Raw genomic sequence first — 23,074 nt, 5'->3', positions numbered from 1 at the left:
TCCCTTGCATTTGTCTTTCATCCATTGTTTTCTTGTCATACACCTAGCTTGTCAACTCTGAGGCAGGGACTGTCTCTTTATTACATTTGTGTAGGGTCTAGAACAGTGTGTCTCGGATTGTAGATTGGGGTCCTTAGGCAGTAGTGTAACACATAATAACAGAATATGAAAACAGGGTTTGAAGTTGGTGTAACGATGCTGTTCTATCGGGACCCAACTGAGAGTGCCAATTCAGGAGAAATCGCTTAAAACAGGGCAGTTACAGCCCTAGGCTGGGGTTTTTCCACCTCTAAGGCAAACCCAACCAGCCAGACTAAGAGGACTTTGGTCTCACCCCACTGGCTAACCACACAAGCAATTCCTTTAGCTACTCCAGTTTCCCAGTATCACCACCAGTGCCACTTGTTATGGGGACAAATGGTTATGAAAACCAATGCCCCATTAAAAGAAAAAAAAGTTCACCTGATCCCAAAAGATCAAGCCCCAGACCCAGGTCAATATACAAATCAGATCTTACCCACAAATCACACTGTTGCCAATCCTTTAAAATCTAAAGGTTTATTCATAAAAGGAAAAAGATATAGATGAGAGCTAGAATTGGTTAAATGGAATCAATTATATACAGTAATGGCAAAGTTCTTGTTTCAGGCTTGTAGCAGTGATAGAATAAACTGCAGGTTCAAATCAAGTCTCTGGAGTATATCCACAGCTGGGATGGGTCATTCAGTCCTTTGTGTAGAGCTTCCATTTGTAGTAAAGTCCCTCCAGAGGTAAGAAGCAGGATTGAAGATAAGATGGAGGAGAGGCATCAGCCTTTTTATAGTCTTTTCCAGGTGTAAGAATACCTCTTCGTCCTTACTGTGGAAAATTACAGCAAAATGGAGTCTGGAGTCACATAGGCCAGTCCCTACATACTTTGCTGAGTCTGAAGGCATATTTGCCTTCTCTCAGTGGGTCAGTTGTATAGCTGATGGTCCTTAATGGGCCATCAAGCAGGCTAGGCAGAGCTAACACCAACTTGTCTGGGATGTCTCCCAGAAGCATAGCATAAGTTTGAAATATGGACAGTATAGAGCCAATATTCATAATTTCAACTACAAAATTGATACACACACATAGACCGCATAATCATAACCAGTAAACCATAACCTTGTCTTAGACACCTTATTTGACCCCCCTTTATACAAGATTTGGTGCCACTACAGGACTTTGGTTGCAACCATGTTCTGTATGGTCCCAGTTCAAATCAATAACATGACAGTTGGTAATTGGAAAGGAGGAAAAAGTGTTTTTAGAAAAGTGTGGCTTTTTAATTTACAGCTATATCCCTGGTTGCACCAGTGAACTGGTGTTACTATCACCACTATGTTTGAACTGTGCCTCGTGTTACCTCAATAGTGAAGGTAAGCCCTATTGATGCAGATGAAGCGAGGAATGTGAAGATAGAATTGTATGGAGGATGGGAGGTAACATAGTTATTGTTTTCAATTTTTGAAGCCTGGAGGCACTTTGTATCTTCTTGTGGGGGTTGTATCTTTGGCTTTTGTGGCTTCGGGCTTGTCTCCACATGAAACTTGGAGTTCTCCCATTGGTGTTGGTAATCCACCTCCCCAAGAGGTGATAGCTTCATCATCAGAATTCTTCCATAGATCTAGCGCTTATTTTCTAGTGTAGACTAGCCCTTTATTCAATTCTTGAAGCTCTGTCCAACATTTATTTTAAAAGGATTTGGTGGTGTTAATAATGGAGGTAGTTTCCTTACATCTGCAACCACTGTGTAGCCTTAAGTGCTAATATCTTGGTCGATTGGAAACTGGCCATACTCTTAGCAAAGTATTTCCTAGACTACTGGTGTCTGGCATTGTTCCAATCTGGATGGATGGGGAATAACATTTTCTTAATATGACATGTTTAAAGAACAAATTTCTTACAACAAAGAAGTCTGTTAATGCTCTGTAGCTAATATAAGGAAATTTAGAAGATTACCAAAATTTTTAGTTATCTTTACATTTTACTTTTAATTTCAATTTAAACATAAATGTTGTATGAAACACTCATAAATTACAGGGGACCCTCCTCTAATAGTGGAGTTTTCTGGAACGTATGTATTTAATGTAATTTGCACTTTTCTCTGTTCTATAGCGTCTCTCTGAAAATGTTTTCAATTAACGATAATCATCTAAAATTAAGGATCTTACTTATGCAAACTATGCAAAAATGAGGGGGTTAATTAAACAGAAGTTAAAAGGTACAGTGACTAAAGTGAAATCACTGCAAGCTGCATGGGCGCTTTTTAAAGACACCATAATAGAGACCCAACTTCAATGTATACCCCAAAGTAAGAAACACAGTAAAAGAACTAAAAAAGAGCCACCGTAGCTTAACAACCATGTAAAAGAAGCAGTGAGAGATAAAAAGACTTCCTTTAAAAAGTGGAAGTCGAATCCTAGTGAGGCAAATAGAAAGGAGCATAAACGCTGCCAAATTAAGTGCAAGAATGTAATAAGAAAAGCCAAAGAGGAGTTTGAAGAACAGCTAGCCCAAAACTCCAAAGGTGTAATAACAAAATGTTTTTTAAGTACATCAGAAGTAGGAAGCCTGCTAAACAACCAGTGGGGCCCCTTGATGATCGAGGTACAAAAGGAGCGCTTAAAGACGATAAAGTCATTGCGGAGAAACTAAATGGATTCTTTGCTTCAGTCTTCACGGCTGAGGATGTTAGGGAGATTCCCAAACCTGAGCTGGTTTTTGTAGGTGACAAATCTGAGGAACTGTCATGGATTGAAGTGTCACGAGAGGAGGTTTTGGAATTAATTGATAAACTTAACATTAACAAGTCACCGGGACCAGATGGTATTCACCCAAGAATTCTGAAAGAACTCAAATGTGAAGTTGCAGAACTGTTAACTAAGGTTTGTAATCTGTCCTTTAAATCGGCATTGGTACCTAATGACTGGAAGTTAGCTAATGTAACGCCAATATTTAAAAAGGGCTCTAGAGGTGATCCTGGCAATTACAGACCAGTAAGTCTAACGTTTGTACCGGGCAAATTAGTCGAAACAATAGTTAAGAATAAAATTGTCAGATACATAGAAAAACACAAACCGTTGAGCAATAGTCAACATGGTTTCTGTAAAGGGAAATCGTGTCTTACTAATCTATTAGAATTCTTTGAAGGGGTCAACAAACATGTGGACAAGGGGGATCCAGTGGACATAGTGTACTTAGATTTCCAGAAAGCCTTTGACAAGGTCCCTCACCAAAGGCTCTTATGTAAATTAAGCTGCCATGGGATAAAAGGGAAGGTCCTTTCATGGATTGAGAACTGGTTAAAAGATAGGGAACAAAGGGTAGGAATTAATGGTAAATTCTCAGACTGGAGAGGGGTAACTAGTGGTGTTCCCCAAGGGTCAGTCCTCGGACCGATCCTATTCAACTTATTCATAAATGATCTGGAGAAAGGGGTAAACAGTGAGGTGGCAAAGTTTGCAGATGATACTAAACTGCTAAAGGTAGTTAAGACCAAAGCAGACTGTGAAGAACTTCAAAAAGATCTCACAAAACTAAGTGATTGGGCAACAAAATGGCAAATGAAATTTAATGTGGATAAATGTAAAGTAATGCACGTTGGAAAAAATAACCCCAACTATACATACAATATGATGGGGGCTAATTTAGCTACAACAAGTCAGGAAAAAGATCTTGGAGTCATCGTGGATAGTTCTCTGAAAATGTCCACGCAGTGTGCAGTGGCAGTCAAAAAAGCAAACAGGATGTTAGGAATCATTAAAAAAGGGATAGAGATTAAGACGGAGAATATATTATTGCCCTTATATAAATCGATGGTATGCCCTCATCTTGAATACTGCGTACAGATGTGGTCTCGTCATCTCAAAAAAGATATACTGGCACTAGAAAAGGTTCAGAAAAGGGCAACTAAAATGATTAAGGGTTTGGAACAGGTCCCATATGAGGAGAGATTAAAGAGGCTAGGACTCTTCAGCTTGGAAAAGAGGAGACTAAGGGGGGATATGATAGAGGTATATAAAATCATGAGTTATGTGGAGAAAGTGGATAAGGAAAAGTTATTTACTTATTCCCATAATACAAGAACTAGGGGTCATCAAATGAAATTAATAGGCAGCAGTTTATTAAATGAGAGAGGTAGGTTAAGGTTTATAAAGAATGTTTATGCTAAAGGTGTCACGTAGTCTGTAGCTTGATGGTAAACTTTATCTTGGATTTTCAGGCTCCTCTTCTGAATGTCACTACAAGTTGAATCAGACAACTTCCTGGCCCTATGTTCTGGGAAGAATAGCTAATAGTCTATACTCCTGGGGGAATTCTGTGCCAAAAAATTAAAAATTCTGTGCACAATTCTGCATATTTTATTTGTCAAAATAACACAGTATAATAATGCCAATTTCAATTATTTTGGTAATTTTTTTCAAAATACCTGTCGACAAGCATGCCTGTAACAATACAGATGACTGTAACAATACAGATGACTACAACAAAATAAAAAAGGTTCAGGAAATTGTGGATTGCCACGGGCACGCAGGGGCGAAAGAAAATGCAGGCCTGTTATTTACCAGGCTGCACGTGGAAATAGACTATATTGGTAAGGGATGCAAGGAGAGTATGGGTCACGATGCAAACTGCGCGCGCACACACACACACACACTAAAATTAATCAATTTAAAGTTTTATTGGGGATAATTACAAGGGGTAAGGGAGCAGCGTTTGATCAGCTAATAGAGTTAATGAAACTTAAAACACACAATGACTAAAATATTTACTAACAATATTTATAAACAAAGATGCAGCATTTAGTAATAACTGATATTTACAAATACAAACCAACGCATAAGGACCAGCAAACGTAGACACTCTGTTTGAAACACGTGAGCTGAGAGAGAGGCTTCGAGGTGATCAGTACACAGGATACACAGAATTCGTTTTTCTTTCTCCTTTCCGTGCCTTCACATCGCATAGTACCAACTATGACTTCATAGAAGTGTCATAGGGGACGGGGCCCAAAACCTGTTCGTATTCGTTTCTGATTGGCACAAGCAAAGTTTACACCAAGTAGGGGAGCAGGCGCCTCAAAGTCTGGCTTCGCCCCCAAAAGGTGAGGAAATGCATATTGTTTTAGAACGCGTGCAACACTGAATGACAAAAGAAGAGGCCAGGGCAATACCGGTATGGGCAAGTTTTACAGCATACAGACAGGAACTCATCTCAACAGAAATGTTTTTTGATAAATAGATTCCTTACTAGGCATATTAATACAGAACTCTGAGTAATAATTAATTTAAGTATAATACAGAAATTTATTTCCTGCACCCTTCAGAAGCCATGCAAAGGCTTGGGGGAGTCAGGGGTAATGGAGGAGCTGAGGGAGAGGGAAGTAATTGCTGGGATGGAGCCTGGGTGTGGACTTAACAGGTTGTTGGGTGTGGATGGGAGAAGTATGGAACAGGGTTTTTTGGGGGGGGAGGGGAGAGGGATTGTTAGGGAGCCTCCACCAGGCAGACCCCAACCCTCTTATTCAGTCAGACACATCTGTCCTGTCCTTATGTGTCCCTGCATCCTCCCATCCCCATGTGTTCCTGCACCTCCACTCAGCCACCCTCCTCCCCCCATCCTCATATATCCCTGCATCCCCTTCCCCCTCCCTGTGTGTCCCTGAAGCCCCTCCCCCTGTCCCTATGTGTCCCTGTGCCCCCACTCAGCTACCCCCAACTCCTATGTGGCTCTCCACCCCCATTCAGCCACCTTCTCCCTTCATGTGTCCCTGCACACCCCTCTCCCTGTCCCCATGTGGCACTGTACCCCCACTCAGCCACCCCCATCCCCATGTGTCCCTCCAGCTCCCTCCCCCTGTCCCTATATGTCCCTGAACCCTCTCCCCCCCCCCCCCCCCCACAGCAGCTCCATGCTGTCCATCTCCCCCATATCCTGTGCCTCCTGACCTGGTCCCGTGGGCAGGCACTGTGAGGAAAGCAGCCTCTTTCTCTTCCCTATCCCTAGCTGGGGCTTCTCCCACCCAAGAGCAGCTGCTCTCTGCTCTGGTGCAACAGCGGCCCATGGTGGGTGAAAGGAGTAACTGCAGCACCTTTCCGGCAGAATGTATTTTCTGCAGGGGAAAAAAAAGTTCTGCGTGGCGCATGCGTTCTGTGCGTGTGCAGTGGTGCAGAATTCTCCCAGGAATATATTATAATAGTATGTCTGGTCATGGCTTCTATTTAAACAAGGTCCCAAGGAGTCTGTATTTAAACAATATAGCTAGGATAAAAACATTTTGTCACCTAACAATCATATCATACAGACTTTATACTTTAATTGAATATGCAGCCTGTTATACTTATACTTATTTATAAAAAGGAGTGAAGTGGGGGTTAGGGGGAAGTAAATGAAGCAAATGTCTAAAAGTAGAGCTATAAATTGCCCCTCTACATTACATTCCTTAAATAATCTTGTAGAGATTTAACTCTCAGACAGCAAGATATTTTTCACTAGGTTTGCAAATTCTTCAAGATTGAGCCATTTTGCTATGTGATTCCATACTTCTGAATTGAATATAGCCATAAAGTGATTAGATAGGTGAATTAAGTGATTAATTTCATATGAAAGTATTAGAATGTTTGTCTAAATATAAACTTTTTGGAAAAATAAAAAAATCGTCCCCATAACTTAAAATGCCCCAAACCAAATCTCCTTCCAAAACTTCAGTGATCAAATTGTAAAATAATCACAGGAATGCCAATAGATTACAATATGTGTTGCAAAACCTTGAGCAAGTGGAATGAATGCATGTTTGTCCTTTCCTATCAATTTCTGGTTTCCCAAATACTGGGCTATATGGAGCTATATTTTCTTCTGCACTGCGGTCCACTTGTCAGAGCAGGTTGTGGGAGGGTGTCATTTGGGAGCCAGTTCTATAGCTCCTGGATTCTTGGGTTTATCTATGCTTGCCTTGCATATTAGAGCAGCGTATAGATCTGAAGGAGTTCCTATGCACTGCCTGAACAGCTTTAAATAGTATTTTGCAGGGTAAGAATCCAGGCCATGACTGGTCCAACTCTTGGTTTACTTGCTTGAATTTGGCAATGATTACAATTTATTGCTACCTGATGGATTTTTGGAGATCAGTGTAATCTAGCTTGTTGGTCTCATTCTAATTCTACAGCATAAAAAGCCACCAGAAAAATTAATACCCTTGTTTGTTCTCTGACAACACAGATTGAATTGATGTTGCGATTGACCCTTTTCCTCTCTCCTTCCATCCCCCAAAATTTCTGGAATGGCTCACTGGTGGGGTAGAGTAGAGAACATTGTGCTTTTGTGCATTCTGTACATGACTTTCAAATGTTGTCCAATCTGACATGTTTCACATTCACCAAAGATTTTATCCAATATACTGTCCTGTATCCCTTAGGCAACATAGATGAATTTTCACATTATACATATCCCCATTGTTATTGAATAAGTTACGTACTAATGAACAGATACAGCCTGCTCAGAAGGTAATTTCTCAATCTCCTATATTAAGCTTAATAAAACAGCTTCAGTTGCTTATTGGAATATAGTGGGAAACAAACTTACAATTTGGTCTAGATGTCCTTAGGGTTCTGTATACGTTCCCTACAAATATTGTACTTCTTGGTGCAAAATGGTTGCTTTAATCCTGATTTCTGTTTTGGAAAATTGCAGTTCTAGCAGCTGCAGGCTTGTGGATTACTATGATATGGGGATTATCTCTTGTATACTTAGTTTTACCTTGTTCATGGTGTTAGAGATGTTTTCAAATAAATTACAGTTTTCTTTCTGTCTTATTTGGTAATTGATATCCTTCTCTTTTGCGGATATAGCTGTCCTATATACATACAGACCCCTCAGTGTTCAACTGAAAAAACCCACTACAAAATAAAGCTTACTAACATCTACTAGCTACAAGGTTAAAGGCTAATATTAGAAAAGATATCAAGAAAGAAGTAGAAACAAACATATCTTTCCAAAATACTAAATTTACTATTCAGAGAAAAGCAACAATGCTCTTCACTTTTTAAGAAAATGTCTATCAAGCTAATATCAATTACATGAAATACATTTAAAGTTTAGTTTAAAATAAAATTTGATGTCAACTAGTATGTGTGTCACTAGTAGGGGTTAACTTCATTGGGTTGGGGAGGTTAAGATTAATTCCATCCAGATCTGGTTAATCACAACATAGTAATAACTTGTACTAATATTACTCTTAGGGGAATTCTGCATGCGCAGAATTCATGTCCCCTGCAGATTTCTTTGCTTTCCTGCAAAAAAAGACATTTGACGGGGAAGCAAAGGGAAACCTGCAAGAGTGGCCAGGCACCCCTTCCTGGCAGCGCAGGCAGGTTGGTTCAGGCACCCGGAGCAGCTGGTAGAGACGTAAATCACTGCTGGGGCGGGGTGTTGGGTGGGAGCCCTGCAGTCACGTGTGAGAGAGACACGCTCTGTCCCACTTGCTTGTTATTGCAGCATGCTCGGCATGGAGAGGCAGGGCTTTGGGGTGTTTCTGAGGAGGTAGGTATGGGGCAGAGCAGAATGTAGCAGCCTGCCTGCTTAGTGAATTGTTCCCACTGTCTCTGTAAATTCCCCCAGGAGTATAAAACAGGTGTAAAAGTTTTAAGGCTCCTTTACATTGCCAGAGTGGTGTAAAGGTACAGTATGGCCTTCTAAATGCTTATGGTGCTTTAGTGATTAGAACTGGTCTAAATTTTTGGACTGAAAAAAATTCCTATCAAAACGTGCTCCGTTAGCTGTTTAGTGCTGACCTTTTTGGAGATGGTCAATAGCCAAAATTGTGAGATTGGTTCCCCAGCCCTCACTTGCTCTTCAGTTGCCTATGATGTAACACTGAGCATATGGCTGCATATATTTGTTGACTAATAACTAGAAATAAAGGGTCAAACCTAGCTATATTACTATTAGACAAAGGGAGTTTGGGGATTTCCTCCAAAGCTCCCCACTCCCATTCTCTAGCCATTGTATTGTAGTTTAAATAAATTACCAAAATAATTGAAACTGGCATGATTATATTGCATTATTTTGACAAATAAAATATGCAGAATTTTAAGTGTGCAGAATTTTTACATTTTCGCACAGAATTCCCCCATAAGTATCATACCAACAAATCACAATTATTACATAATTTTATAACTTAAGACAAATATAATGAAGTAAATAATGTTATCTTTGAAGGCACTTCATGACAGTTTCAAGATGTAAGCATGTTCAATGCAACAGGCCTGGAATTAGTGTTTAAGGTGGCCTCCTTCCCTTCCTGAATCCTGGTGGAAGTGAGAAGTTTGTGAAATCCAGAGAGCAGAATTGAGATGTTTATGGATAAGGGAAAGAGCCTTTTTTCTATTCTTCTTCCTTTGTTGCCTCAGACACTATCAATCCACATTGAGTATACCAGTTGTACTGCTCAAATACTTTAAAAAAATCTTAAATATATGAGGGTAAAGATGCATGTCGGGATAGTGGTGGAAGAAATTGAAATGAAAATGGAATCCTAACAGCTGCATCTGAAAGGGCTAACGTCTTTTGCTTATCAGTAAATGCTGCTAATATATTCCTAAGTGACTTTTTTCCCCATCATTTGCAGGTCAGACTGCCAGATACGGTACAAACGACTGGATCTGCCGATAGTCACGTAAGTCCTAAAGAATACAGCTATTAGATTGCAAAGAATACTTCACCTATTTTGCCACAGTCAGCCCCCACTGCTGGGTAATACATATAAACTATTGATATTCATTAGTAAATGATTCATAGAATTGTTTTACTTGCTAGCCAGTCTCATGCATGTGTGTCTGCCTCCTGGGCTTTTAGTATAATCCGTTTGCAGGCTTCAGAGATATGACACTCCTCATTTTAGCACTTCAGAATATTCTCTTAAATAGTTTTGAAAACAATAATTGCTTAATGATGGTACTAGAGAATTTGTCTTCCCCTCACCACTCTTTCTTGCCAGAAAGGGGTAGATTACTATAACAAGATCCTTTCCTTCATAATAATTACCAATATTAGAAGAACTGTATATAATATTAATTGCAATGGTAATAGATGTTTGAATAAACTAGTTGTAAAGAGAGTATATATAGATGAACAATTTCTTCAGTGTTCTAGACAAAGTGTAGCTCCTTGCCTGCTAAATTAAGTGATCTTTTAAGTGACTTGGTGTGTGAACTATTGTTTTCTAATTTCAACCTCTGCTTTTTAGAATGCCTAGTAGAGCAGATTTCAACAAAATGGACTGGTTAGGTTACTTGCTCTTGCTTTAAAAATTTTTTTTTGCCTTCTTGTGATGATTTCTTATTTATCCCCATTATATAGCTGGTAAATTGATAGGCACACCAGCTTCTGAGCCAACACACAAATGATCAGCCAATATCCCCAATGGCCAGGGTTGGGTACACTGGATGAGGGAGGCTCTGAGTTACTACAAAGAATTCTTTCCCAGGTGCCTGGGAAATAGAGCTCTGAAACACAGCACCAAGCTTAGTTTGCACACAGGATTTTTTCAAAATTTCAGTGTGTGTGTGTTAGGTGTTCTGTTGTTAGCTGCAAAGTTGCTTATAAATCACCAGCATTGTTGTTTAATGACAGGATGTAAGCAGCTTCATTACAACAAGCTTGGCGTTAGTCTTTGAGGTGTCCTCCCTCCCTCAATCCTGGTGCAGAGCCTTTGTATGAGATAGAAAGACCTAGTTTGAGTTCAATTTCAGGTTGAATTTACAGGCCTGGTAGTGACAAAAAAATCCTTTTCCTTTATTTTTTATTTTTTTTTACGTGATATGCTCTGAAAGTTGAGACAGTAAACCTATGGATCCTACGTCTGGTTACTTTTTAGAATACCATTGCACTTCAAAGCTGAATCCATGCATAGCTTAACAAAAGTTTAAAAACAAAAAAACAAAAAAAAAAATCAATCTACAATGTTGATGATTTACAAGCAGTTTTGAAGCTGATAATGGAACACTTTACATTCACAGTTTCAGTCTAGTTTTGTATACTACAAATGGTGTACCAGATATGGTCAGCAACTACAAATATCACTTTTGTTCTGATCAGCATGCTGATATTAGGCATGTCCAGATAATCTATTCAGTCTGGACCTGCCTACACTAAGCGAGGAAACTGTTGCAGGGACACTGCATAAAAAGATTGATTGTGTTGCTTGACTTTGCAACAGTTTAGTATGTAGAATACGGATTTTTTTTTTTTATACACCCTCTTTTGATGTTTCTGAAAAACAGTTCACCATACAACTGAACTCCTGAAGCACCTCTCCCATAGTGACTTACACCTTTCAAAAGATGCAGTTTGGCTTGGGCTAAACACTTGCTCCCCAGCCGAAATTAAAAAACTTGTTACTAAGATTGCTAGCCAAAAAAGATGAGGGGCGTCACCATCAAGCTCTGCAGACGGTGCTGTGGTGAGAAATTCTCTATCCATGCCAAGTCTCTAGGAGGGAAGCAGGTGCTAACACAGTATTGATCCTTGATCTTGCTTAGGCTTTCCATCCTTTGTATCAGCCTCTAGTTAGCGAGGTATTTGTAAATGGGGAGATTTCTCTTCCCTCCATGCTCCAACCTGACTACTTAAATGGCAGCTTTCTCCTCCCTCATTCTGTCTCAATTACTCTCCTCTTTCTGGCAACCTCTTTTTATTTTTTGGATGGGGTGGTATTTCCAAAATATTCAAGTACCTGGCTCTTTTTATAGCTTTTCTAAGCCGTATATAATTCCCGTCAGTTTTGTAGCTGACTATAGGATTTTGAATTACAGCAGTGAAACAGTCCCAGAAAGTTTTCCTGGGAATCAAAAGGGCACAAAACTGTTTTAAGACAAGTGAGCCACTTCACTCCCCAGGCCAAACTTCTCAGTGTTCAAGAGCTTTGAGCCTTTGGCCTTCTTGTTCCAATTGTTGGACTCTATTCTTGTCACACATGTAGAGTGGTGCACGTATGGACACCAAGCAAGTATTATAGCTCAAGTTATTTCAAGCAATAGTTCTTACAGTGCTTTTTCATGTTGTGTAAAAATGGCTTTGAGTAGGAAACTTCTATTAGAAGTGGTGGTAAATGACTGAGGCACTGAAATTCCTGGAAATTCCATTTCAGACAGAAGTTTTTCCAAAGCTAACTTTTTTGCAGCTGATTCTGAAATCTTTGGTATCATGACTAAATTCAGTTTACTCACTTTAACTTCTCACAAAGTGTGGGACCTGCTGTTTAAAGAGGTTGTGTGTTGCTGAGCTAGCAGTTGTTAGCATCATTGTGTATAAATGAGTTGATAGTCGTGGTAGGGCTTTGAAAATATTTTGGGGGGATGACGTGTCATACCATATGTAGATATGTTCTGGTGACTACTGGGGATATTTTCTTTATTCTCATATTGATTCTTAGTTTCAATAACAAACAGAAGTTAAATTATTTAAAAATTGAGACTATTTTCTGCTATCTTTTGACTATTGGAATTTCAAAATAAGTTTGCTGTCTTGTCTCTTCTCCCCTTCCCAAACCTCCCCACTGCCCATTTCTTGGAGAAGTTGTCCTCCCTCTCAATGCCTTACCATCTTTCTTTGGTCAGCGAAGCAGAAGAATCCTTCAGATGATCAATTATTACTATTTCAGTTGTGCAAGTGTAATTGTGCTATGTGAGCTTCCTTCTTTGATAGTCTTAAGGGGGAGAGATTAAATTGGGAGAGGCAAGGAGAATGAGAAATTGGGGAATGAAGGCGCTGGTGCTGAAAAGGCTCAAGAATATAACTTTCCTCTGTATCTTCCCATAGCAAAAAACATATATTTAAACTCTTCAGCAGTCCTTTCATTTTATTTCCATTAAAATCCTTAATCACTACTGGCTAGGATCACAAAATCATTCTTCTGGCCAAGAGAATTTAATTAGTTGCAACTCTTTTCAGTGCTTGTCCGTATTTCTTAAATGGCTGCAGGGGTTGCCACTGAGTTATGGAACATATTGTTCTCCAGGTTTAAGCAAGTAGGCATCTTCAGCAGTGTCAGCTTCTGCTGACCCATGTACTGGGCTCACAGACTTCGTTAGGTTTTCCACAAGTTAGCTCAGAACATATCACAAGAGCACCAACCTAGCTCATCTAAGTTTGGATGTTAAAAGCTTCCTTCATAGGCTATTGCTGAATAGTTTTAAATTATCAAAATATTTCAAAATTGTATTGCTGTTGGAAAACTACCTTGCCTGGACTTGTCCCTCAGGACGACTTCAAGTTTTTTCCAAGTAACTAAACCAGCAGATTGGGTGAGTCCTTTCAGGTAAAATGTTACTGTGGATGTTAGATTCAAATAATGAGATGCATTTAAAAATTACTTCTCTATGCATTCTGTTTTCTGTCCCTTTTGTAGCCTCTTTTGGAAAACAAACTTAAAGCATTCAGTATTGGCAAAATGAGTGCTGCCAAGAGGACTTTAAGTAAAAAGGAACAAGAGGAGTTAAAAAAGAAGGTAATGGTAAATAGACAAGGTTTTTCTTCTTCTTTTTATATATGAAATTATTTTGTCATTATCTTATCCAAACAAAGAACTGGTAGTGAAAATAAAAATTCTATTTTAGAGAATTAGTTATAACTTAACTTTTTAAAAAATGTAAGTAAATAATACCTTAACTATACTATTTTATTTCGTGTGGTAATTTTAAAAATATTTGCTGCCAACTGTATTGGGGAGCACAGAGGTCTGCCTTTTGAAATGGAGAAAAAAGCCAGGATAAGTCTAAATGAGAGATCAGATCCTGTGGCTTTCTTGTAAGCTTTGGGTTATGACAGTCCAGCGACTGTTGTGACATTCAGTCTGTGAAATCAGTCCCTCCCTTTGACCTACTATCACCTCAGGTGACTTTTCTCGTGTGGTTTTATGTTGTATGTTATTTGACTTTAATTGCTACCAGGAGAATCAGTGGTACTGTTCTGTTTAGATATTTCAGTGCTGAAAATGTTTTATTCTACAAAATAGATTTTACTTTCAAACTAGAGATTTTTATCCTGTGAACACAGTAAATTTATGTTAAATATGGTTTGGTGCAGAAATGCATATATCTGATGTAAAATGGCTTAAGAACATATTGAAATTTGGAATTTTAGCAAAGGCCTTTAACATATTTCAGTATATTTTAACTCTTTGCTTTAGCTTGTGTGATGTCAACTCATGCTAATTAAAGTTGGGGGTTTTCAAAGAGCCTAAACAAGTTAAGTTCTCAACTTTCTCTGAATTTTCAATGGGATCTGGCTTCCTAACTTCCCCAGATTCCTTTGAAAATCCTAATGTAAGGCAATGCAGTGGTGTTGAATTTAATTTGCTGTCTCACTTATTTTTATTTATTTGTCATTTGTGAAACACACCATTTAAAACTGAGCCCATTATTAATTTCATCCAGACACAGTTTGACTCCCATAGTGTACACTATACATTTTTTGCGACACGCAGGCTAGCGCAGAGTCTAAGGTCTTTGTAGTGTTTTTGTGTTTGTCGTCTTCTTTTTAGTTCTGAAATTATAAATCATTTAAAAAAATCAACTCTACATTTATTAAATGAGTAATCATATTTGACTATACAAATCTAGCGGTTTGTCTCTAGTTCTTGTGTTAATAATTCTTCCCACATTCCTGCTCTGAAAAATTGTCTTGTCTGAAAGTGAAATTTACATTGAATTAGAACAGGTATCATGAACTCTAGAAAAGAAAAAGGAAAGTCATATAGCTGCTTAAGGTTAGATGTCTCACGGATGCTGTTTGTAAAAATAGTAAACAGATTTAACATTTGGTGTGTAGGAGGATGAGAAGGCAGCTGCAGAAATTTATGAAGAATTCCTTGCTGCCTTTGAAGGAAGTGATGGTAATAAAGTGAAAACATTTGTAAGAGGAGGAATTGTTAATGCATCTAAAGGTAAGACTTGAATATTTTATCCCCAACAACTTCTGGTTAATTACAAAGAAAAAGGTTAGGTTTGAATTTTATTTTGTGTTTAATGAAGTACATTGCTTGCCAAAAATTTTTTTTATGCTTTTAGGAGATGTTTATATAAATCATTAGCATGTTAGTGAAATTATCACTTTTTTTATATTAAAAGGAAAGTGTTATTTTTTTTAACCAACTACACTTTACACGTGCCTTTCCTGAGTATTACAGTTGCAGAGTGTGATACTATTACAGCATTTCATTTTGATTTATAAATAACTAATTTTTTAGATTGTGTTGGAGACAAAATTTCAGAAATAAATAATGAGCGAAATCAGGTTTTTTTTATGTAGTAACTGTTAACTGAGTTTCTTTTTAAAATCCAGATGAACATGAAACAGATGAAAAACGAGGTAAAATCTACAAACCTTCAGCACGATTTTCAGATCAAAAAAATCAGCCAAATCAGCCATCCTCTAATGAGAAGCCTCCATCCCTTCTAATGATAGAAACCAAAAAGCCTGTAAGTTATTCTTCTCAAAATATTTTCTTCCTGTTTAATCCCTCTTCAAAGCACTTATACACATTAACTAAGTAGAATAGTTTTATCCCCATTTTTCATATCAGAGGAACCAAGATTTGGACATTAAGCGATTTGCCCAAACCGTATAGTAAGTTATTGTAGAGATTAGAATGCAAAGGTCTACTAGCCCTGTATGCAGACTGGTATCCATGGCTCTCTAAAAATGGCTCTCTGTCTTGATTTTGTGCAAAAGAAATATTGTACGTGCTCTAGTATTCTTTTTAATCAAGATAACTTGATCATGAATTAGTATTTGGTGAATATTAAAAGAATGTTCCCAATCGCTATTGAAGTATATATAGTTGGTAGCACCAGCTATTCTGAAGGTTTCAAAACAGTTTTCATTTTAACCACCAGTTTTCAGATGCGTGTAACTTTAAGAAACGTTTACCTTTTGGACTGATCTACATTTTCCATGCTTGGTCTCTGTCTCAAGGTGAATTTTTTTTTGAAGCTTAAGCAAAATCCCTTCAGTTCTTTGAATTATGACCAATAGTCTGCACGACTTGCAAGTCTTCTAAGATGAAGCACTTACTTTCTCTTTCATTTTTCTCTCTTTTCTGTCAGTTTGCATGTACTGTATATTGTTAGTTTGATTTTGTTTTGCTTTTAAAAAAACTGGAAAAAAATACAAAAACTGTTAGGGGGCACATTGACTGTGCAACTGAACACTCAAGTCAGAAAATGTGCAAGTTAAGGTTTAACCTGCAGACTTAATGCTGTTCCTGTGTCAATCCATTATGATAGTCTTTAGCTACTTAATCATGTTTCCTAAATAGAATTCTTTCTACAATCTTTAGATATGTGTGAAGCATCTATAGCATTGTGTGCTAGTGTGGGAAAGTAACAAGTGATATTAATGCGAACCCACCCCAAACATAAAACAATATGCTGTGGATTTAGATGATAGAGTTGGATACTAATGGACAACATAGAAGATATTTCAGTGTGCAAAGATTTTCAGTTACAAAAAAGAGCTACTTAGTTGCACTTCTTGAGTGCATCTTACTCCTCCCACTGAGCCTTTCACTGTCACGTTGCTGTAAAAATGTTCCTGCCAATGTAGCACTGTAGGAAAGACTTGCCCTTAGTCACTAAGGATGTAGTTAACTTTTGTGATGAAATAAGTGTTAAGACTGACAGAGAATTGCAAGATGTTAAATATGTATCTTAAGTTGTAGAGATAATGTTTGAGCATGAGAACACAATTAAAGGTTTCATTGTAATGTATAAGCACGAAGACAGAGTTAAGGTTTATATTCAACTTTAACTTTTGTATTTCCTGACTCTGTGTTCAGAGGGCTCAGCCTTAATGTTTTTAAAGGTGGATTTTTGTCTGTGATTCAGTCATTGGAAACCTGTAGACCAAAGATAATATGGATTGGAAATGATCTAAAATACAGGTCACACAAACATTTCTTTGACAAACCATTCATTGTATGTTCTTCTGAAATATTGGCTGATGTATCCTTTATTTTAGCCTTTGAAGAAGGGGGAGAAAGAAAAGAAAAAGAGCAATTTAGAACTCTTCAAAGAAGAACTAAAACAGTAAGTTTGACTGTGCATGGAATGCCATAATAAATTAGGAAAAATGGCACAAATGTTTGAATTTCCCTTCTTACAGAGCTCAAACCAGGGCTGAGATCATCATGTCAGGGTCTCAAACACTTGAGTGTTATGCCAACAAAGTGCGTGGCATCCATTAGCCCTTTGGGGGAAGTCCGATTTCAGTGTTAGTAGCCAAAGAGTTTGGTTCTTTTTAAGCATGCTGTCAAGCACTCTTAAGGCCCATGTGCCAAATGGATTACACTGAGTATGTGCATACAGAGAAGCCAACAGGGTTTGTTGCCTTAAAACTTTCACAGCAGATAGATAACTCAAGGGGATAAGCAGTAAGCCTTTGAACTTTACTAACTTGCCAGTGTCAGTTTGAGTCCCAACATGGGCAGATGTCTGGAAAATGTTGTAAGGCACAAAACCACTAAAATGTTAAAATGTCTGTTGGATTTTTTTTTTATTTTGGGGGAATGCAATTCCCCCCCCCCCATTTACAAAGACGTGAATGCTTGCTGATGGGGAGGGGAGCATTTTTGGGGGCGGAGAAGTGGGAGGAATGGGGTGAGAGGGGTTTGGGGCTGGATCATGGGGGGGGAGGGATAAATGGGGTTGGGTGGGAGGTCAGGTGGGGGACACTGGGAAAAGAATATGGGGGTAAGTTGCAGGTAGACTGGAATGTATGCGAATATCCACAGATACAAAGCAGGAATCTGCAGATTTGCAGGGCTCTAAGTGTATGTTTCAGGGAATAGTAGGGGTGGGGGAGAAACCAATCTTTTCTCACATGCTTAAAGTTACTGTAGCTACCATTTAATAAAAGTTCTTGGGAAACGGACTGTATCTGAGATTTCTCTCATTGGCTCTGTTAGCAACCACACACTTCAAACATTTCAAAGCATGACCATTATTCCCATTCCGCTGCAAGAAAGTGTGCTGGAGTAAGAGGGACACAACACTTAGGAATCACATAGCAATAGGGAGAACAGTGTGCTGTGACTCAGAAAATGTGGGCGCTCTATTTGTTTTGTCACTGGCCTGCTTGGGTGACTTTGGCCAACTCACTTCACCTTTCTATGCCTCAGTTTCCCCATCACTACAAAGTGAATAATGTTTACCTCCTTGCGATCTAGGGATAGCATATCTAAGAGTTAGGTATAATTATCATTACTGGTCCATGGGTAATTAATCTGTCATTAACTGCACACCTGTGTGGTAATTACAGCTGCCTAATTGACTGCTAACTTCTACCAACAATATTTCTCATGCTGTTAAAAACTAATTCCTTCACCATTCAATATGGCTATACCTACAGAGTGAATGCAGCTGGGGTTCATGCAGATGGCTATTTCTAGCTCCAGGGGGCAGAGTTAAGGTTGTGTGGGTGTGCACCCTAAACCTGCACATCCTGTTTTTCACAAGTTTGAGTTTTACCAAACTTCATGTTCTGGAAGGGCACAAGCTTTTGTTGGATAGCATTAAATCTGGGATAACAGAGTTGTGGGTTTTTTGGTTTTGGGTTTTTTTACCATTTAATTTATGCTGGTGTTCTTGCTGCTACCACCACATCTGGGACTGAACTGGTCATAGCAGCAATGGTAAGTGTTTGCAAAAAAAAAAAAAAAAATCCTATTGTAAGACTCAACGTTAGTTCGAAGTCTCTGCTAAAATGATCAATAAAACTGTTAACAGTGTTGACACTTAAACCTTTCTCTTTAGGGTTGAATCGGTCAGAGCTGTTTCAGTTTGTCTGATTATGGCCTTTGAAACTGTGCACTATTGCCTTCCTAGTTGGAAGGATATCCTTGTAACTAGAAAGGTTAGAAATGTAAGTCAGCTTAAAATAAGACCTAAATTTTGCAAAAGATAGTAAAAATACAAAACTCTATGTGGAGAGCCTAAATTCCACAACATGTCTGAAGTATTTCCAGGGACTAGCAATGAGTAATATTAATTAAGGGTGCTTTTGTGGATGACCCAGGATGACTACTTTTGGATCAGTTAGCTGCTCTTGCAGTTTAAAGGGTAAGTAGAGATTAGGGTTTGGATTGGATCAACCAACCACCATTATACTTCAATATCCAGCTAGAAAAACTGGGATCAGGGCATCCTCTGTTTTTCTAGATTGCTCTCAGTGCAGCTTCCATTCAAAAGAAGGAACTTAAGCTTTTTTGCTCTTTCTATTACTTGAAAGTGAGCCACTGAGTACCTTCAAGAGTGAGTACTACTTTTTATCACACTGTCACTGGTTATATTATGTATGGAAACTGAAGCAAAATGATCAGATACTATAAAGGAAGAAGTAGTTGAGGCTTCTCTTTTCACTCTCTAAGGATCCAAAGAAACAACATGTATTTCAATAGTAGATTTGTTCCCCTTCCTGTGTATCGGAATAATGAATAACAAAGTATTTGATTGTGTCAGTGTCTCTTGCACTATGGCCAAAGGAGCTGTGGAGTGATCGTGGTAATGAAAGATTTCAGTTTTTTCAGTGAAGATTGAATACAAAAGCAGTTTAGTCTAAACAAACCAAAACAAGAAAATTCTGTGGCTGAGCTTTGCACATATCTCATTGGCTATGCCAAAGACTTCATGTCCCATGGACCAGAGGCAATTTATATGCTTCTGGGTGTTGCCTGTGATCTCTGGTTTTATTAGATGACTTGTGGAGTATAGTATTTTGGAGAGTGGGATTGGGAGATGTTAGCTTTTGTGTGTGTGCTTGTGTGCTGAGATTCTGAAAACAAGGTAGACTCTTTATATCAGTGGTGGGCAACCTGCGATCCGCGGGCTGCACGCGGCCCGGGAGGGCAATCCGCTGGTGGACCACAAGACAGTTAGTTTACATTGGCCGGGAACGGCGAACCGTGGCCACTGGGAGTCCAGTGGCCGCGGTTTGCCGTTCCCGGCCAATGTAGACAAACTGTCTTGCCACCTACCAGTGGATTACCTTCATGGGCCGCAGGTTGCCCACCACTGCTCTATATCACAGATGATAAAATACCTGTGTGCCATGATATTACATGTTTTGGTAAGGTAGAATAGGTGAAAAGGACACCTGGGAGTCTTATGGGATTGATAATTGATATAGAGACATTGGATTATAAATCCACAGATAGCACTTGTTGATAGCAACAGAGAGTCCTGTGGCACCTTTAAGACTAACAGATGTATTGTGGGTGAATGCCCACTTCGTGCATCCGACGAAGTGGGCATTCACCCACGAAAGCTTATTCTCCAATACATCTGTTAGTCTTAAAGGTGCCACAGGACTCTCTGTTGCTTTTTACAGATCCAGACTAACACGGCTACCCCTCTGATACTTGACACTTGTTGATATTGACCAAACTTTATTACTGTCTCATGGCTAGTTTGTGTATATGAAATGAATTGGTGGTCTTATTCTAGTTCCGAAAACACAGATATCTATATTAAGAAAAATCACTACATTCAGCAATACTTCCAATGATTGAATATTAATTTGTGTGACATTAGTGCCCAGAGGCCCCAGCTGGGATTGGAGCCTCATTGTGCTGTGTACTGTACAAACATGAGAACAGGTCCTACACCAAAGGGCTTACAATCTAAACTTAGACAAGACCGAGAAAAGGTTGGAGAGGAAAACAGGTACAGAGAGGTGAAGTGACTTGCCCAGAGACACATGGTAGGTCAGTGGCAGAGCAGGGCACAGAACTCAAGTCTCCTGATATTTTTTCAGACCGGTGCCCTAGACCTTGATCTTGTAAATTGAACAACTTCTCGCATCTACTGGTGGCCCATCCAGGTTGGGGTAAAGGCACACTAGGGGGGTGGAATGGGGAAGATTACATTGACGACTATTTGAGTTGTCCCATTTCTGTGGCTAAGTGGAAAACTTTGACTGGCAATTTGATATTTTTTACTGCTACTAACTTCATTTTAAAATGATTGCTAAAATGACTGAAGAATCATATTTTGGAAGATATTATTTGAAAAATTGTTTATTAGAAATAACTTGAATTGTAGATAATTGCTACCTGTATTTAACATTGTTGTAGAATTCAAGAGGAGCGTGATGAAAGGCATAAAACAAAAGGTAGATTAAGTCGTTTTGAGCCACCTCAGTCAGATTCAGATGGCCAGCGCCGTTCCAGTAAGTAATCTTTATTTTATATGTTTGTTTGTTTTATAAAATGTATAGACTAAATATACGTAATCTCTTTTTATATAGTGGATGCTCCTTCAAGAAGAAACAGATCTTCTGGTGGTAATATAGATTCTTTTTTCTTTTAGTACCGTATTGTGTCACTTAAATTAATGTTTGGGTTATAATAATCTTCTCTTCATTTTAGTACTGGATGATTACGCACCAGGTTCACATGATGTTGGAGATCCAAGCACAACGAATTTATACCTTGGAAACATTAATCCTCAGGTAATGTTGGATGTAGCCATGTAACTAAGAGCAGCAGTTACATTGGATCCAGTTGAACTCTTTCAGGAGTTTGCTGTAGATTTTTATCTCAGTGAAATTTTGTTTTATGGTGGCTAATTATGATTACAGACTATACACTTAAAAAAAGCATTAGATATTAGTGAAAAATGTTATGGCACTGTAGAGATCCAGGTTTAGACATTCGAATACTGAGGGTAGGGCATTCTCCGTGGAAGCATTTCTGCTATAGAACTCCTTGCTGGAAAAGATAAGGCTGAGCTGAAGCCTGTCTGTGGTTGGGTCAGAATATGTGACGTTCCTTTTCAAGAGGGCCTTCCCCCTAGAATGGCACCCATAAGCAGCACCACCCTGAAAACTCCCAAGCATCTACATAATCTCCTGTTTTTCAGAGAATTGAGAGAAATAATATCACAACACTTAGATACCAAGGTGATATAGGTGCCTTGGAAAAACTGTAACTGGATACTAATTCTGGTTTCTTTTCCTATAGATGAATGAAGAGATGTTATGTCAAGAATTTGGGCGCTTTGGACCATTAGCTAGTGTTAAAATTATGTGGCCAAGAACCGATGAGGAAAGAGCAAGAGAGAGGAACTGTGGTTTTGTTGCCTTTATGAACAGGAGAGATGCTGAACGTGCATTAAAGAATTTAAATGGTAAACGGGACTTTAAATTATGTCTAGTCATAATTACCTTTTGGGGAGGCTTGAAGTATAAGTTTGGGAGACATGTATCTTAGAATTAAGTTCTTTCAAAATGAAATAATGGAAAATATTGTGTGTCATAGAAAAGGTGGAAACTTACCATATTTTTATTTCATTTTTACTTGCTAGTGCAGTTTGAAACACCATTTAAAAAGTCTTATAATGGCTTCCTTTCCTCTGAGAGTGGAAATAGTTTTTTTCAGAGGGTATGAGGGATACTACTATATTATAAATTATTATTTTTGCAGAGGGTGGGAGAGATACCACTATATTATAATAGTTGAAATGGTTACCAGTGAATTGGTTATTTTTGGTAAATAGTTAAAGCTGTGTGAATTGAGGGCAGGTATATACTTAAAACTTGTGCTGGTATAGTAATATTGATTAGGGGTGTGATATTTTTACAAAATTTTTATATTGCCAAAATCTTATTGTAGATGCAGGTACACTTGCAAAAAAGTGTTTTGACGGTGTAGCTTATTTCATTTGGGGAAATGGTATAACTGTACAGGGCCATGTCTACTCTAGTGAATGTACAGCGGCACAACTGTACTGATGCATGTGTACTGCTGTAAGATTGCTCATGTAGCCACTCTGTGCCGATGGGAGAGAGCTCTCCCGTGAACATCATAAAACCACCTAAACGAGAGGCAGTATCTATGTTGGTAGGAGAGCGTTGGTTGTGCACACGAGCACTTATGCTGGCGAAACTTAGGTCGCTCGGGTGTGGTTTTTTCACACCCTCAGCAACCTAAGTTTTGATGACATAAGGTAGTGCAGACATGGCCTAGGTTACTAGTATGGTACCACTGTATTGG

General features: G+C 38.7%; 1 protein-coding gene across 16 annotated transcripts in view; it reads left to right on the top strand.

Annotated features, from left to right (window-relative positions):
* The window catches only part of U2SURP (U2 snRNP associated SURP domain containing), a 65,519-nt gene that overhangs the window by 11,837 nt on the left and 30,608 nt on the right, over nucleotides 1–23,074 (top strand). For 6 of the 16 annotated variants that reach the window (XM_065557946.1, XM_065557944.1, XM_065557938.1 and 3 more), the window contains exons 2-10: nucleotides 9,653–9,700; nucleotides 13,433–13,537; nucleotides 14,854–14,968; nucleotides 15,367–15,503; nucleotides 17,044–17,111; nucleotides 21,155–21,249; nucleotides 21,328–21,363; nucleotides 21,449–21,531; nucleotides 22,043–22,208. Coding sequence is in view for 13 of the 16 variants with exons in the window: in XM_065557944.1 (XP_065414016.1) it covers nucleotides 9,653–9,700; nucleotides 13,433–13,537; nucleotides 14,854–14,968; nucleotides 15,367–15,503; nucleotides 17,044–17,111; nucleotides 21,155–21,249; nucleotides 21,328–21,363; nucleotides 21,449–21,531; nucleotides 22,043–22,208 (853 nt within the window). In the remaining 3 variants the exon portion in view is untranslated. Of the gene's footprint in view, nucleotides 1–9,652; nucleotides 9,701–13,432; nucleotides 13,538–14,853; nucleotides 14,969–15,366; nucleotides 15,504–17,043; nucleotides 17,112–21,154; nucleotides 21,250–21,327; nucleotides 21,364–21,448; nucleotides 21,532–22,042; nucleotides 22,209–23,074 lie in introns of those variants that run through there. The other 10 variants (XM_065557945.1, XM_065557940.1, XM_065557936.1 and 7 more) reach the window with 4 other exon arrangements.

This window comes from Chrysemys picta, chromosome 9 (genome assembly GCF_011386835.1).
Source record: "Chrysemys picta bellii isolate R12L10 chromosome 9, ASM1138683v2, whole genome shotgun sequence".
In the NCBI taxonomy this organism is placed as follows: Eukaryota; Metazoa; Chordata; order Testudines; family Emydidae; genus Chrysemys; species Chrysemys picta.
Note: the sequence above shows the minus strand (reverse complement) of the source record. Positions and strands in the feature narration are given on the sequence as shown.